At 42.9% G+C, this 17745-nt stretch overlaps 1 protein-coding gene across 3 annotated transcripts; it reads left to right on the forward strand.

Annotated features, from left to right (window-relative positions):
• Window positions 1-252: 252 nt before the first annotated feature.
• Window positions 253-17452, forward strand: LOC108940192 (tetratricopeptide repeat protein 39A-like). 3 transcript variants are annotated; one of them, XM_018762178.2, is made up of 18 exons: window positions 253-661; window positions 2279-2383; window positions 4619-4750; window positions 7047-7120; window positions 7800-7867; window positions 8482-8546; window positions 8749-8848; window positions 8983-9048; window positions 10002-10110; window positions 10711-10778; window positions 11556-11615; window positions 11869-12030; window positions 12225-12316; window positions 13872-13992; window positions 14113-14224; window positions 14382-14496; window positions 15627-15743; window positions 16100-17452. In XM_018762178.2, the coding sequence occupies exons 1-18, from the start codon at window positions 621-623 to the stop codon at window positions 16206-16208; spliced, it is 1716 nt and encodes a 571-aa protein (XP_018617694.1). In that variant the 5' UTR covers window positions 253-620; the 3' UTR covers window positions 16209-17452. The 3 variants fall into 3 exon arrangements, with proteins under 3 accessions (XP_018617694.1, XP_018617695.1, XP_029102848.1); XM_018762179.2 differs by lacking the exon at window positions 253-661 and adding an exon at window positions 1552-1686; XM_029247015.1 differs by lacking the exon at window positions 253-661 and adding an exon at window positions 1757-1942.
• The last annotated feature ends 293 nt before the right edge of the window (window positions 17453-17745 follow it).

The raw sequence follows: 17745 nt of genomic DNA on the forward strand, positions 1-17745 counted from the left end.
TTCTGAAAATGTGTATTTATATATATGTAAACATTTATGTTACATTACAGGAGTAGCTGCGTGAAGGTTTACCCATTGCTTAACAGGCATGATCTCAAAGTTATAGTGCATGAACATTGCATAAACTTAGTGGATCGTGGGAGAAGTGAGGAAGAGGTGAGTTTACAGACCATTTTTACATGTGGACAGAGATTCAGCAGTTCTGAGTGACAGGGGGAGGTCGTTCCACCACATCAGAGCCAGAACCGAGAACCTTTGTGCTTTTGCTTTAGGAAGTGTAAGTGAGGATAAATTTCACCTTCCCAGCTGTTTTTAAAAGGGATGTTTATGTGCCTGTGTGTACATATGCTTTTCCTGTCCTGTTTGAAAAGGAGGAGTCAACCCCTCAGTCACTCATTCATGAGGAAGTACAGATCCTGTGATGGAATGACTGCACCTCCTTCCCTCACACACCACAGGCTCTGTTACAACCCCACGCCTCTTTCTCACTCTTCTCTTACTCACCATAGTATGGTGAGCAGAAGTGTTCCATCCGGCAGGACAACCTGCTGCATGTGACAGTGTGTGGATGAGTGCAGTGTGGATGAGTGCTGTGTGCCAGCTGTCCTTCAGGGAGAAGCATGTCCCGCCACGGGAGGGGAGACGCGCCTTGTGCTCCGCAGTAAGTGTGAACGCAGCTCTCCGCCGACGACACCACATTCACACTGACTGATTGTTCCAGAGCGACACACGAAGCGCTCTGAACCGAACGGAACCGAACACTCGTCCGCTCGCGTTACTCGGCCCCAGTAACACTGGACTGGTGTCGATCTTCCCAATAAATAAACGATGTTCTCATTTTGGATAACACTAACACAGCTGTTCATCCCTTCGGTCGCATGATGAGGATATTTCTCATTCACTGTGCGTTTATTTACGCTGTAAAACATCATATGGTACGTTTATTAAACTCGGAGAAGCAGAGCGTACGGTACTAACTATTTGTAAACACTAACAAATACAATAAATAGTGTCTCACAGGCAAATGCCTAGGTCACCCTTAGCCCCCCTACCCCGCGCAACGGTTAGGGGACCACCGTAGGATTACCCAAAATTCCCTGTAACAAACTAAACATAAACAATAAAACGACCAATCACAACAGAACACCCAACTATGTAGAGACATGAACACTAACAGCTATTTACACGGAGCTATTATTTCAGCTCCCGTCGTCGGCACCGTACAATACATAAATTTACTTGCAAAGCTCAAATAACACGATTAAGTATTTTTAGGGTAACGAACGAAGCAAACTGCAAAAACGGTCATTCCGGCGTTTCGACATAATCCGACCTCAATAACTTTAACGTACATGTCAGGAAGTGTGTCTCACTCACTCATTGTCATGTATAGATGAGTTACCCAGTGTAAGTAGTGTATCTAGCAGTGTAAGTGACTTTGGTGAATAAGCCATATAAGGTGTGTGGGCTCATAACACTCAGAGTTCATTGGAAGTCGCTAAGCGTCTGCTAAATAAATAAATGCCAATGTACGTTATATTACACATTGGCTGTGCATGTACCGTGCAGAGTGTACAGTAAGTAATACTGGACACACGCACATATATGTTATACAGAGTACTTTTTAAAAAAAACGTATTCCTCATCCTGAGGCAACCGTTTATCTAGGCGTAAACACTCGTCCAGGTGAGTTCCGCGCACGTGCGTGTGTGCGCCTGACTGTCACGCAGCGTGCGCGTGGCCTTAGTTTCGCGTGGACGCTCGGCGAGAGCTCTTTTCCTGCGCAAACTGGATGCATTAAGCTTTTAATGCCAGAGGTGTTACGGCAATGTGTATTTCTGCGCCTTTATATTGTTGCTCAAAGCAAAACATGTCCTGCTTTTTCACCTCTTACTTACATTTATTCATTTAGCTGAGGCTTTTCTCCAAAGGGACTTATAAGGTACCTATAATTATTCACCCATTTATAGGGCTGGGTAATTTTTACTGGAGTAATTTACAGTAAATACATTGCTCAGGGGTACTACAGCCAGAGGTGGGAAGCAAACCTGCCACCTTTGGGCCCACAGGCAGTACCTCGAACCACTAGGCTCCCAGCTGTCCCTCCTTGCTTGCACTGCGTTTGTGTAACATTGTCAGCATTGTATAATTAGTTTTAAATTTTTTTTTACATTAATTAATTTAATTAAAGTCATTTTAATTTGAAGCTTTCTTGGACATGTTGTTTTGAAGAGCGGTGCAGTACGTGCCACTGAGGTTTGGTCTCTCTGTGTTTCAGCTGCTCCCCGCTGAGCCTGCAGGAGTGTCTCGAAGAATGCATGGAGGCTCTCGACCTCTTCCTCAACAACCACTTCGCCGAGAGCCTGGACAAGCTGCGGCCGCGGTACGAGCAGGCCCCGTCTTTTCTCAGGTTGACCTCCACTTGGCCGAGGACACCTACCGCTGTCCTCTCTGCACTGGCATTGTGTTTTAATCATGGCACATGCGCTGAAATTTAGGGTGTCCTTCCACCTTAGGCTTCATTTTAAAAGTTGTCTACGTCTCCTATCAAAAGTTTGAGTACACCTGGCTAAACTGGGTGATGCATGTATGGAACAACCTGAACAGAAGAGTGAGAGCAAAGCAACCCACCAGTGGCCTTCGTGTCTGGGACCTGCTGCAGGAGAGTGGAGGAGACATGGTGCTTCGTTTCGTCATCAAAATTCTAGTGAAAAGGCTAGTTTCCAACCAGTGGCCTCGCATTTTTGAACGGTACTCTACATTGAATTCTCTCCAGACTACAGTGGAGCCATTCGCAGTAAAAAATGTGAACAAAATCATGCTTCATCTGCAATTTTTAGCAAAACTTTGACAGCATTTATCAATGATACACAGTGAAAAAATTAAACAAATGATCTTAATCAGCAGGTATAATATGTGACCCACCCTTTCTGGTCACAAAAGCATGTGTTTGTTGATCATAGGTAATTCCTGTATGGACATAATGAAAGAGTGGGCAATTTTTCCAGTTAATAGGAAAATCACTGGATCTGTCTTTACACTGTGGTGTGTCCGTGCTCCATGCACCATTGCTGCATAGGTCTCTGCCATTCACCCCATCCCATGCAGAATCAGGCCTCCTGTCCGACAGGATATTGAGTGTTTGCTGAGGCTGATGCTCAAAGCCTGGAGCCAGGACGGAGCTTGTCGTAAATAATACAAAGGTGGAGCTAAGACAAGGAAACTGGGATAGGCAGAGAGAGAGAGAGAGAGAGATCAGAGTGTGAATAAGAGAAACAAGCCACTGGGTGTATGCACCATGGTCAAGTTGGCACTGTGGTGTTGTCTTCCCGTCAGGGAAGTTCGCTGTGCAAAAGCAGCATTAGAGTAAACAGCACAGGTAAACGGGTCATGACCAGTTGACCCTGATACCTTAACCTAGGAATCAAATACAAAGCTAACAAATTCAAGTTTAAGGCACTCCCAAGTTGTGTATCTCTAAATTTCTGTGTAATGTCCTAAGGGGGGGGAAGCTGGCACTGAGTCCACTCCCATAATGTGTGCTGGTGCAGTACCGTGGTAAGAAGGCCCAAGGAACACCAGCTGGGTTCTTCTGGGTCTGTGACATGGCTTTCTTCAGATACACGCAGGGCTGTGGTTTGAACAGGACAAATTGTATTTGCGTCCAAGTGTATCACCTGCTAAAGCCTGTAAAGTGGAAAGAAGCTGGTTGCTCACAGTCTCCCTGTCAGAGGAGGTGTGTGGGCATGCTCACCTCTGCGGAGTACATGTGAGTGCGTCGTGCTTCAAGGGGCAGTCGCAGGAACAGGGTAAACAGAATGACTGCTGTATGAGCTGTGTGCATGCCACAGCAATGTCCGCTTGCCAAGTTCACTTTCAGGGTGCCAGTGTCCGTGTTTTGTAACAGTAAAAAGGTAAAACTGAGATTAAATCATTATCTTACCGACATAATAATAGCAACTGCATTGAATTGATATTTTAGGCTTCAGCAGCTCCAGTCATGATATTATAAGCCTTAGAGCTGCAGCATTTGAGGACTGGAGCTGATGAACTTTGCTGTAGTGAATATGCGTGTATGTGGGCATTGTCTCAGGAATTGCTGTCCATGTTAAATGGATCTGTTCAGAAGATGGTTGCAACATTTTGATGAAGGAGCAACGGCAGTTGACGTGCGCTCCAGAATGTGGCGCACCAGCCAGTTGCGAGGGATCTGGGTATAAATTTCTTTATGGTCTGTGAGAATCTGAACAGTTAGAAGGCAATCCTTCAGGGCACTGTGTCACAGCTGGCTATGCCTTCTCTGGACAAAGTATTTTCAGTAGTTTTCACTGTAGTGCTGGATTTTTTTTGGATTTGACACGGCAATTTGGGCTTTATCATGTTGCCAACAAGTGGACACAGCAGCCTAAGGAAATCAGTCAACACCCGTGGTTGGATCCAACGTCTACTGGTTCACTAATGTGTGAGGCACATTAGCTCAGGCATGCCATCGCCTGGAGCCGCTAGATAGCGCGCTTGGATATAAGCAAACGTTGCCATCGTGACCACTCATCTGTTTTCCCAAATGCACCATTTATTTGTTGCTGGCATTTATTCCCAGGGATAATGTCTTCTGCAGGGTGAAGGACAGCATGTACCATGCCCTGGTCTATGCCACTGTGTTGGAGATGCAGGCCATGATGACCTTTCAGCATGAAGACATTGTCAGTGCTGGAAGCACCATGAAGAGGGCTCAGGAAATTTGCCAGAGGTGGGGCTCAGCATTCGTGTCTCGCATACACAGTCATACACAGGTTTTGAATGTAACACGTGGCAGACTAAATAAGCTGTAAAGGAAGAGGTTCTCGGCATTATGAGGAAGAGGTTGTCCTTCCCATAGCGCAATCCTGGATTCCCAGCCCTGACGAGGACTTGTAATGGTTGCAGCATCTGTTTGGCTTGCCTCAAAAGAGCAAAAGAGGCAGTTTTGTGGAGGAAAACAGAGCGGAAGGCACAACATTCTCTTCCACTGTTCATCCTTAACAAAGAAGCCATTTACACACTGGCATGTTATCTGTGCTCTTCTGTAGCAATTTGCCTGCCTTTGCCTGTGTGCTTGCTGGAGAATCATCTTGTTGAACAATGTGCTGCGCACCGCATTCCGCTGGGAGAGACTGCATGATGTAGGTCGCAACACTTTAGGGAAAATTGCATCATCTCACTTGTCGTCAGAGGAATCCATGTTTAATGACAAATAAGTGTTAATTCTAGCACTAAATTATATAAAAGATGGACCCTTCTGGAGACTTCACCGATGATCTCTTAAATTCATCTATCGTGTGAATGTTCATGCTCTATAACTTTGAGATCATACCCGTTAAACAACAGATAAACCTTCACGCAGCTACTCCTGTAATGTAGCGTATATGTTTTTATATATTTAAAAAAATGAGGAGTTTAGGTGATTAGGAATCGTATATATTTGGACAAAGTTTTATGCAGCTACTCATGTGATGAACATTTCATATGGTGGAAAGAAACTAGCTGTACCTAAGAATCACGTGTCTGCATCTGCAAGTCTCTCTTTCTGCTATGCACACACTTTATTTTCTGTGAGATGTACGTCGCTTTGGAGAAAAGCGTCTGCTAAATGAATAAATGTAAATGTAAATTGGAAGCAAATAAATTAAATGACAAAGGCAGTAATTATTACACCATTTTATCTGGGATTTTTATGTAAATATGAGCTTGGACGTCTGCTATGAAAATGAAGATAAAGTTTTCCCTCACACAGCAAACGCTTATATTATGACAAATTCACACTTACAGGAACATGTAATTTGCACCTTAAAATTTATAAGACAAGCTGTCAACTTCCTCTTATGAGGAATACCTTCTGAAAACAACAATTTAAACTGAAAATACCAGCCTTGGTCTTAATGAGCACCGCACAAGGTAAGCAGCCCGCACCCCCGACTCTAGGTGTCTTTTCTCCCACTCAGTTGTCTTGTTGCTGTATGTATGCTCGCAAGCATCTGTTAGAAAGCATGCCTTTTATGATAGTGTAAAACCACGAGCTGCCATAATAATGAAAACTAAGGCAAGAACACTTTAAAGGAAGGGTAAAATGTTGGAAAGGCAAAGGAAAGCCTTATCTTCCATTATCAATAACTGCTTACCTAATGCAAGGTGGCAGTAGCCCAGATCTTACCCTGGGAAACATAAGGTGTGAGGCTGGGAATACGCTGGATGAGACAACAGTCCATTCCAGTGCAAACATACACACCAAGCAGGCATAATTCACAGGCAATTCAGAATCATCAGCTCTCCCAAGACACATCTTTGCACTTTGGGAGGAAACCCACACAAACATAAGGAGAATGTGCAAACTCCATGCACAAACCTGAACTCATGTCTGAAGCTGCAGGAGCTGTGAAGCACCCGTGCTTTCTGCTGCCCTACTCTACCTCACATGGAAAGCCTTAGCTTAACTTGAAGTAGTGAAACAAATAGAAGTCTCTTGAATGGCAATATCGTTAAGAATGACTTTGTGATTTGCTTTACCATCCATGCATTGCAAATGATACTTTACAGCCTTAATAGAAAGGGATTACAATCCATTGTCTACATACTGGTATTTAAGAAATAAATTTACAGGGCAAAGCATAGTAAAAACCTGGTGCCTCACAACTCCAGCCAAGCTGTTTGGTTGGCATAACGTTCAAATTCAGCTCAGGGTGTGCAGACATTGAATATTCTTAGCGTTTGCACCCCACAGACATGCAAAGAAGACAGAAATGGCAAACAACTTCCGTTCCTTCCCTTGCTTTGGAAACTAGGCTTGTGTTCACTGTGAGTGGGATGCGACTCAATGGCATATCTGTCCGCTCAAGGGTTTATTTTAAGAATTCACCTTTTGAACAGTTGTTTAAGAACAGCTTATGCTCATGATGCAAGGGAAATTGTAATGGAAAGTAGGAACTTGTAGAAATGGAATTTTACTTATTGTCTTAGTTTAACTTTTTTGTCGTATGCTTTAGTGACCTCCTTTGTTAATACAATTTTAGATTTCGTAAGAAGACATCTATGGTTGGGTCAATCACCAGCTTGGGGAAGTCATCTGGAGATATGTTCACTGAAGGTGGGTGTGGAAGCACAGCCCTTGCAAACATCTCCTGAAAGCCATTTTCGTTTGATCTGCTGAGAAATTTATTTTTGCACCAATATCGCAGAGTCAAAAAAGGAACCTACATCTTTCTTCACTTCAATCAGATTTATGGAGAATTATTTGATGCAGCCTAAGGCAAAACTTTGTCTTTATGGCATGTGTTAAAGGTGACAGAGAGTGGTAAGGAAGATTTCGGGTCTTCAAAGCAGAAGATCCTAAACAGTAAACACCATCAAAGGAGAGTCATAGTGACTGATCTCAGTTATTCAGTTATTCTCCCAAGGTTCTAAATACTTGAATCCTGGATCCTTAATTCCTTACAACAAGGCCAGTTGAAACTTCTCCCTTTTAGTATTTCCCCAAATTGTCTCTTTCATCAGAGATTAAATGACCAGTGGCCACTTTGAGTACTACAGTATGTTTCCGTTATTTACTGAGTGCACATATGGTGGAACTTCTTGCTGCCAAAAAGTATGGTGAACTCAGATGTTCAGTTCAGGTGCTACTCTTCTTCAGTAACTTCCTTTCTCTTGTGACACGTGACGAACATTCCATCTCAGTGCTGTCAAACTTGGTCTCCGAAGCCTTGCACTCCAGACGTGGTCCCTGCAGAGTCTTCCCTGGGTTACATGACCTCTGTGTGTCTTCACAGAGGAGCTCCATGCAGAGGTGTGCTACGCCGAGTGTCTTCTACAAAGAGCTGCGCTCACGTTCTTGCAGGTGAGGCCGTTTCTTATTGGCAACAGTCAACCCAGACTTGAACAGCTCTTGAGCAGCTAAAGAGGGGCAGCAGTTGGTACAGCAACTGAGGAAGTGGGCCTGTGTTGGGATTCATGAATGTCCCTAGAACTTGTCTTGGAAGCTTAACATGAATCCCTTACCTATATCCAGCTTCTGGGATGTTTAGTAAACCTTCTGTAATAAGAAGACCTCCCAGTTGAGGACATCTATTAATCACATTAATGGTAATAAGTAATAACTAATAGGAAGGCTAGTGGTGAAATCTGACTGGTGTAGTTTTATAGTCGTTCAGGATCTGCTCCAGAACAAGTACAGTACATTGTATCACTTTCATCATTTTTGTATTACCTTATGAAAATAATTTATATGTCATGCAGCTGAAGGATCATGTTCCTGATACAAGTTAACTTGGGACAATAACTTCGTATGGACTTTTTAATGCTGTTCTCCAGTTACGTGAAGGCATACGCTCAGGTGTTTCCCTTCTGTACCAACGCATCTCCTACCCTGTCCTCGCTTGTAGCAATACTTTTCCTTCACCTGAACAAGGCTTTTCCATTCTTGTAACAAGATTTCTTGTTCACTTTCCTCAGGATGAGAACATGGTGAGTTTCATCAAAGGAGGAATCAAAGTCCGTAACAGTTACCTAATATATAGGTAAATTCCCAGGAGTCTGGTTTAAACAATGAAGCTATCCATCTTTTATAGCAACAGTGAAGGATGCTTATCTCTGTTTGATGTATTTAATGTTTCTAATGAAACTGGCATTGTGTAAGGTACATACTTTAGTATGTAAGGAGTGTTATGTTAATTGGTTTCTAAATGATTAAGTGATGAGCAAATTGTGTGATCCACTCAGGGAGTTACACAACTTCATCAGTTCAAAAAAGTTGCACAAGGGACCAAACCACTTCCACCTGGAGGGAGGGGTTTCCCTTGGCATTGGAGCGTTCAATTTGGTATGTTGCACGAATGCGTCATTTCTCCTTTGAAAGACTATTTCTGCAAATGGTCTGCCGGCTACAGAGATCTTCTTGGGTTTATGTCTGTCCTTTAGTACATATCACTGTTTTGTATTTTCTGTGTCCAACAGACCCTGTCTCTCTTTCCTGCTCGGATTCTCCGGCTGCTAGAGTTTGCTGGCTTCTCTGGAGACAAGGTAAAAGTCTTGTTCCAAATTTCCTGGTGCTACAGCGAATTCCACCCTCAAGACATGAAGGAAGATGAAAATTTTTTCTTTTTATTTTTTACTTATTTCCCTTAGTATTTTATGCTTTTTAAAATTGTCCTCCCTTCAAAGGCTCTAAAAATTTTGTAGGCACCAGGCTATAGAGGACAAGGAGTGTCACATAAACAGCAAACGCGTAATCTAATAGCCATTGAACAAAATCTAAAGTGAAAAACAATACATCACATAATAAAGTAAATGGGGGAAAAACCATAAAACAATATAGAAAATGCACAACTTAAAACTTGTTTTGGACAAACAAATTATAACTCTATGTAAAAACTCTGGTAGTTTGGAGTGGGAGACTAACTGTAGGCTAATGACCGATGAAAGCACCGCTGAGGGGACGGACGAGGACAGTTTTTTCCATTTGCTGTATTTATTTACTATATGTTTACTTCCATTTTCCATTTACTCTATTATTTGATGTATTCTTTTTCCAGTATATTTTTAACTTTTCAATTGATTTTTGTTTAACAGATTACTCATTTGCTTTTTATGAGGCAGTTTTTGTCCTCCATACTAGACACTGTGCCTACAGTGCCTAATGGGGAATCTGTCACTTATGACAAAGATGGTTGCATTCTCAATTCAGAATTGAGAACAGTTCTCAATTTTGAATTTTTTGCTTAAGGTACAAAACTTAAGGTTCAAGTTTAGGTGCATATTGCACTTGCTTGTAACAAAGTTTCTCGTAAATTGAATGCTCTCGAACTGGAGAAAAAGTGTTTTGATTTGATGTGCCCGTGTTACAAGTGCAGGAAAAAATGCTGCAAAATCTGCATTTATATTTTTAATATGTATTGTGTAAACACATACAACAGTTCTCCTACAGAAACACGTACAAGTGCGGGTTTCTTTGTTTCCTGTGCGGCTCTGTGCAGGAGTATGGTCTCTCCCAGCTGCACGAGGGGGCCACCACCCTCAACTTGCGCTCCATGCTCTGTGTCCTGCTGCTCCTGTGTTACCACACCTTCCTGTCCTTCATCTTGGGTAATGACACCAGCTGCAGTGAATACACAGACACCCACACACTGGCAACAACACGTGTATAGTCACTGAGGACACATGTTCCCAAACAGCAGAGCACTGACACCCGTGACATCAAGGTGGGACATCTGATCACTTAGAAAGGAATGCGGTCTAGTCCTTCGTTTTACCCTCCTCGTTAAAAGTGCAAATAAAGGGATATGGACTGTAGATAACCATTTTATTCATGCCATGCTGACACTTGTATGGGCTGTAACATTTGCAGGTTGCGCAGGTATCCGTTTGGTTCCAAGCGCAGTGCTCTTGGGGAAACTTTCAAATGCCACATTAATTATTTTTTCTTTTAGCTGACACTTTACTCCAAAGTAGATGATAATGATTTATTGTTTCCACAGCTGGGTAGTTTTTACCAAAGCAGTTTGGTACTATGACAGGAGGTAGGATTTGAGCCTGTGTCCTTCTGGTGAAAAGCAGAAGTTCTAACCATTGCTCCCGTAACCATGCTATGGTTTATGATGGCACATCACATTATAACCACATAACATTGTTAAATCCTAGGGGTTAAGAACTCCAGTGCAATGAGTAATGGCCTTCCCTCTGCAGGAACGGGGGAGGGGGATGTCGCTGATGCTGAGAAGCTACTCAAGCCATTCCGGGTTCGATACCCACATGTGAGTGAGGTCGCTCCACCCGGCACATCCAGGGCAGAATACCAGGGCAATATGGACCGATAAAGCAGCCGACGAAAGCAAACACTTTGCCGAGAGAGAGAGTGAAAGGGAGAATGAGAATAAGAGACTGATACATTTGTCTTAAGGGTCTGCCCTGTGCAGGATGGTTCTTACTTTTGACAATGATGGATAAGTGTCACAAGTCAGTTTTGAGATTCAGATGCTCACAACTATTAGTCCATAAGACTTCCCATGTGTTCATAGCAGCCCAGATGGACAAAAATTTTGTCTCGCATAAAGTGTTGAAAAAAGTAAATGTTCAAATGTCCCTCCACGATACCAATATTTACATGTATAAAATGGTCTCAAACCTGAGGTGTGTCTACAGCATGTTCAGGCAGTTTTGATATTTCAGTCCATTTCAGAGCCAGATGTATTTGCAAATACATTAACTGCAGACATACAATAATTAAAAATTAATTGCTCAGAATCATTAACAGGTGAGAATGTGTATCTGTGTGCGAGGAAAGCTAACATACATATTCTGTGTTCACATCTTCAAAGACTCTGTGCCACAGCCATATTCAAGATGATGTTGTTCTGCGATATTTACTGCAGGGAGCAAAGTGTAAAAGACAGCTTAAATGTGTTGAATCACGGTAAACAAAACGCTGTAAGATGCCCCTGTATCCCACATATCAGGCTGATTTCGTGTCATTAAAAATACCTGACCATACCAGAAGCTCTTTGTTTATTTTGCCTCCATCCTGCTTTTAGGGTGCTATATTCCTGTTCTTTGCCGGAAGAGCTGAAGAAATCAAAGGGAACATTGATGAGGTAAGGACGCATGTCTCACAAAGAGTAGTTTGTGAATACGTTAAATAAAGTATTGTATGACTGATGAAGCGAATGAATAACTTCTTTGTAAATTCCAAAAACTGTCCATCTACTCAACCTGAATAAATTCAATATGTAGCCGCATAAATTGTATATAATCTTCAATTAATCCACCCCTTTAAGTACGTAATAAATTATGTGCAGTCAGGTGTTTTTCTTTTTTTCTTTGCCTGTCACTCCCCTTCTTGACCAGGCAGTGGCGCTGTTTGAAGATGGTTGCAAGGCTCAGCAAGCCTGGAAGCAGTTCCACCACATGTGCTACTGGGAGCTGATGTGGTGTTTCACAATAAAGCGTGCGTGGAAGATGGCCTACTTCTATGCAGACCTGCTCAGTCAGGAGAGCTGCTGGTCCAAGGTAGAGGAGGAGCAGGACCCCGAGCAAAGTACCTTGTGGTGCTGGTAACGGTCTACAGCCGCTCACATTAGTAGTCTATAAGAAAAGCCTTATGTCTCAGTTTGCCATCCATTTTTTCACTGAACTGACTCGGTTTGCCTCTAAAGCTTTTGAGTGTGTTCAGTGACTCCGCGAGTCTACTCGTTCTACCCCAGGCCATGTATGTGTACATGAAGGCTGCCTGTCTCAGCATGCTGCCCCCGGAGGAGGCCAGGCCCTTTGGGGAAAATGAGGTGGAGCTCTTCAGGTACTTGAGAATTCATGAACGGAACAATTCACTCAGTAGCCATTAGCCTTAGGCATATGTGTGTTCACGCTTGTGTCTGTCCCTTCTCACATTAGCCAGGTCTGCAATGTCCCCGCGCATAATGAGCCTAACTTGCTCCTGAAAATCTGCTCTCAAACTCATAGTTACCGAAAAAGTCACCCGTTCTTCACCAAACAAGCAAAATTGATGCCTTGTGCTTTAAACACACACAACATTTTTTTGAAAACCATGCCCAGAATTATCAGAACTCTGATTATCTGGCTCTATGCAGAGTTTGCATGTTCTGTCTCTGTTTGCTTGGGTTCCCTCAAGATGCTCTGGTTTCCTCTCAGTGTAAAAACATGTTTCAGGTTAACTGGTGACTCTAAATTGCTCTTAGTGTGTGTGTATGTATGACTGAATGAGTAAGTGTGACTGCCCTACAATGGACATGCATCCCATCCAGGGTGTGCCTTACCTTGAGCCCCATGTTTCTGGGATAGGCTACAGACCACCATGACTCTGCAATGAACAAGCAATTATCACACACACACACACACACACACACACACACACACACACACACACATTTTCTGAACCGCTTGTCCCATATGGGGTCGCGGGGAACCGGAGCCAACCCGGCAACGCAGGGCGTAAGGCCGGAGGGGGAGGGGACACACCCCGGACGGGACGCCAGTCCCTCGCAAGGCACCCCAAGCGGGACTCCAACCCCAGACCCACTGGAGAGCAGGACCCGGTCCAACCCACTGCGCCACCGCACCCCCCTTAAGCAATTATCAGTAATGCATTAATTCTGTTATTTTAATCTTACAATTGCTGATGTTTATTAGTGTACATTTTCATGTTGTATGCCATATATGTCTCCTGTTTATTGTAAAGAACTTCAAGAAAATGATTTTAAATTTGCTATATAATTATAGTTGTTATTATTAGAACACCTAATAAAGGGTTTCTCATAATGTAATTACTGAAATCATAACCCACATAACACCTCTCTGCTGAGCTCTTCATAAAGTGTTATTTGTGATAAAAGAATAGTAAATGAAATCATACACAGTCATTCATAATGACATTTCCCTTCAAGGCAGTTGTATGTTTTACCACTTCACATTTTAAACTAAGTAAGGCTCTCTTTTGCCTTTTCAGCTACTTTTAGCACTTTCTCAATTTTTTTTCTTCATCGATAATTAATATGATGGCAGTTTAACATTATGATAAAACTTCTCTTGATGATTTCTGAGAGATCCTTAGAAGGGGAGAGCCACAAGACAACTGAGATGGTAGCCTACTTGCTCTGTATGATGCTCGACTACCGAGGCTTGCATTGTGAATTGGAATTCGTGTTCTCGTGTGATGTTTCTTGTGCATGTCAGTTGATGGCTTGTTATTCAAATGAACCGTAAATAACTGTGGGTGGAGATCTGGCTTTTTTCCTTATTTATTATTTTTTAATTAAAATATTTTGTATAAACTGGAAACCTGGCAAATGCTAACTTGGAGAACTTGTTTTTTTTTTTTCCTTTTTTCCCCTCAGACAAGTACCTTCTTTGAAGCAGAAGATAGCCGGAAAATCTCCCCCGACGGAGAAGTTTGCCATCCGCAAAGCAAGGCGCTACAAGGCTGAGCAGCCAGTGAGGCTCCCGGTGCCTGTTCTGGTGAGCCGTTGTGCCGCTGAGCCGCAGTGCTTCTGATTCGCACAGCTTGTTTCAAGCAAACTGCATGTTTGTGCCAGCTGTCCCCTAACTGCACGTCACCAACGGCCGTTGATGTTTCAGGAAATGATGTACATGTGGAATGGCTTCAGCATGATCCGTGATCGCCCCGACTTGACGGAGGGCATGATGGAGACGCTGGTGGAGGCTGAGCGCACCCTGCAGGACACATTGGGTACTCCTGGCCACATGTCACACCTGAATTATTAATACTCTAGCAAACCAAAATAAACCAGAACATAAACAGAACATGCTATTTCACTAATCCGTTAACCCTTGTCATTATCACTGTTCAGTTTTGGTGTCCTGATTCCAGTCTCTGTCCTCTGCAGTGAACGAGTACAGAGTGGATGACAGCTGCATCATACAGCTGCTGAAAGGGCTGTGTTTCAAAAACAAAGGACAGATGCAGGCAGCTGAGGACTGCTTCAACAAGGTGTACCAGAGGTGAGAGGTCACCTGGGCCTCAGCGTAGCTGCTCGTCCACTGACGCGTTTGCACTGCCTGCGTCTACAGATCACGTGTTACATTGTTGAGGTGATGGGCATCCCGCTGTCTTGAGAATGTGCTGCAGTCAATTAGTGCCAAAGTGACACTTAAAACAGCAGGTGAGGTGAATTGCTGACCACACGAATACTTCAGTAAAGCCACTCAATGAAGAGGTTGAACAAAAACCTGAATTGAGTTGGGCAGCTATGTCCAGGGGGCAGAACGTAAGGAGCTAATAAGTCCCATTTTAGACTGGCATGTAGTTCCTCTAGGTTTACAGGAAAGACAGTGGTTAAAGTGTAGGAAGTCTGAACATCTAAACCTAAAAAGGAGCACTTCTGCAGAACATATTATTACATATACATATACATATTATCTCATCTTAGTCGAATCATAAATTATCAGCCTCTTCAAATGCATCAGTAACCTAGAAATAGGTTTTTATAGCCATCTTCATAGAAACACCAACTATGCAACTAAATGTCATATTAAGAAATATGCTCCTTAATTGTTGTATGTTTTGCAGAGAAAACGCTCGGTCATTAGGGAGGATGGTTGAGTGGGTTTAATGAAATTATGAAAAGGGACAGAGTGACACTAATCTGCCGCTCTCAAACAGTGACATCTGTATTCTTTGTAAATTGATGCACGTAACAATTTGCATGGCTCACAGTGAACCCGTTATACTCGTTGGCTTTTACTCTGCAACTAGCCAGAATAATCAGCGATCCGCATGGCACTGCTCAGCCCATATGTAAATGTAAGAGAAAAGCACCTTCAAATTTCTTGCTGGACACTTAGGGAAAAACTTGAGCGTAATGCTAATTTGGCAGGTCCAGTTCAAACACACGTGTGCTGTACTGCGCTAAAAAGTCACGTAAATCAGTCGAGACAAACATTTTACGGATTTGAAAGTAAAACATTTTGTCATGTCATCACACGAAATTCGATTTTTTTTCATTTGTGCAGAAACCTTGCTGTCAGTAAACAAGCGCTTTGGATGTTGGCGCCGGGAATTCTTTCGGGCTGAGGGTGGTCGTGAACCAGGGTAATGTTAGAGTAAAGCTGCTTCTGCTAATTTCCTGCAGTGAGAAGAAGATTAAATATGACCACTACCTGGTGCCCAATGCCCTGTTGGAGCTGGGGTTGCTCTATGCACAGTTGGGACACAAGGAGCAGGCTACCAAACTGCTGCAGAAAGCCAAGTGAGTCTACTTCATGTGTCACCCTCCATTGCTCTGCTGGGTACAAAACACACTACACACTCCCAGAGATAGCCATACCACCCCGAGCCCCCCACATAAACAACACACCTCTGTCATACTCAAGTCCTTTTATTTCTTTAGCACTTCTCTGAGCTTGTAGATATTCAGCAGGTAGTTTACAGCCTTTTCAGAAAGTTAGCGAAACTGATAGAATAAAATACTGGTATAAATAATAAAACAAGACAGGCTTTAACAAATCCACTAAATAATAATGTCTGTTGCTCTGGGTAGGTGATAGATGGGTATAGCAAAACCCTTTTATTGCATATGAGCTGGGCTATTGTTTCTTTTTCCAGAAATAACTACAAGGACTATTCCATGGAGTCACGCACAATGTTCCGAATCCACGCTGCCCTCTCCAAACTCAAAACTGACACAAGCGATGAGGAGAGTACAGAGCTTTAATGTACTATTTAACGGGATGCCCTTGTCTCTGCTTCACAAGACAACTGCTCTGCCCTGTCACATCAGAGCCTGCCGCCAGAGGTCACATTCCTTTTGCAGCTGCGGACTGGATGGTCCTCCCTCGATTCACAGACCGAGCAGTTATAAATCTACAGCTGTTTTAACATGGTCTTCACTGTAATCATATGGTACGTAAGATGAAGCAAGACTAAGTCAGCCCGCTCGCACATTCTGCAGTTGAGAGCACTATTAGTAGGGGCTACAGGTAGCACAGTAGGAAGCGCTGCTACTTTACACTCATAAGACCCTGGTTCAAACCCCACCTCTTGCTATAGTACCCTTGAGCAAGGTACCTACTCTAAACTGCTTCGGTAAAATTACCCAGTTGTAGAAATGGGTAGATCATAGGAAGCAACATAACAGTGCAAGTGGCTTTGGAGTAAAGCATTCAATGAACAGTACTGGGTTATCTGCATTTACTCACTGGAGAGTCTGCACAGGAAAATACTTGTCAAAGTCTTTCTGTGTCCAGTTGCGGAGAGTTCACTTCAGGTGAGCAGCAGGTGATCAGGCAAAAAGCCGCTGTCTGCTGTAAACATTTTATTACACTTCATTTAGTGCCCCAATAGACCACGTGAGTGCACCTAACAACTCAAGTCTGTCTTGCTCGTGTCCATGACTTTATTAAGTGAGTCTTATCCAGAAGAAGTCCAAAACATATTTCATCAAGATTTCTCACATGTTTGTAACATATATAGATAATATATATAATATACAGTATATACTTGTGTTCCGCAAAGTTCAATACACACCAGATTCTAGCTGTTTGCCGAGTGCAGTCTCACCTTATTTAAATGTTAGACATCAAAGAGGGTAAAATGTCCTGCCCAATTAATTTCATTGGGTCTCATTGTTCCTTTTGAAACCCCACAGGATAGGAACTTTCCTAAGGAAGCTGTTAAGTATCTGCCTGCACCTATATTAGCCACCCAGTTCTTAGGTACATGGGTGTTACACACAATACTCAATTGCTTAGACCAAGTGTTTAAAAGAATTTTGATTATTTGCACTCAAGATTAATCTTGTTACTGGATTTAATTATTAACGATATGCAACTTAACAATTAATCACTGTCCTCAAATCACAATATAAAAAAAGTCCTGGCAATTTACCACTGAGTGGTGATTTCAGTGTATGTATATGAAATGTGTGACTGTCAATCAGAATTGTCCAATAAAATGTATGTCTTCTGCTTGTCAGTGAGTAAATAGCTTTATGCCTGTCAGGTATGAGAAAATTTGAGTATCAAGAATTAAGGGCAGTAGGGTGGAGCAGTGGGTATCACAGCTGTGAGTGTCCAGTGATACCCACTGCTCCACCATACTGCCCTTAATTCTCAGTGCTCAAAAACTGTTCTCATATGTGAGAACTGTCACTGGTTTGACTCCATCTCACTCTGCGTGCGGTTTACGTGTTCTCCATGTGTTCACATGGGTTTCCTCCAGGTGATCCCACAGTCCAAAGACATGTGTTTCAG

Source organism: Scleropages formosus, chromosome 20, assembly GCF_900964775.1.
Source record: "Scleropages formosus chromosome 20, fSclFor1.1, whole genome shotgun sequence".
Lineage (NCBI taxonomy): Eukaryota > Metazoa > Chordata > Actinopteri > Osteoglossiformes > Osteoglossidae > Scleropages > Scleropages formosus.

Bases quoted from the DNA above. Each gene is read 5' to 3' on its own strand.
- LOC108940192 (XM_018762178.2), top strand. From the start codon at position 621: ATGTCCCGCCACGGGAGGGGAGACGCGCCTTGTGCTCCGCA. The intron at 7,121-7,799 runs GTGGGTGTGGAA...GTGTCTTCACAG, and splicing joins TGGAGATATGTTCACTGAAG to AGGAGCTCCATGCAGAGGTG. The intron at 10,779-11,555 runs GTGAGTGAGGTC...TCCTGCTTTTAG, and splicing joins TCCGGGTTCGATACCCACAT to GGTGCTATATTCCTGTTCTT.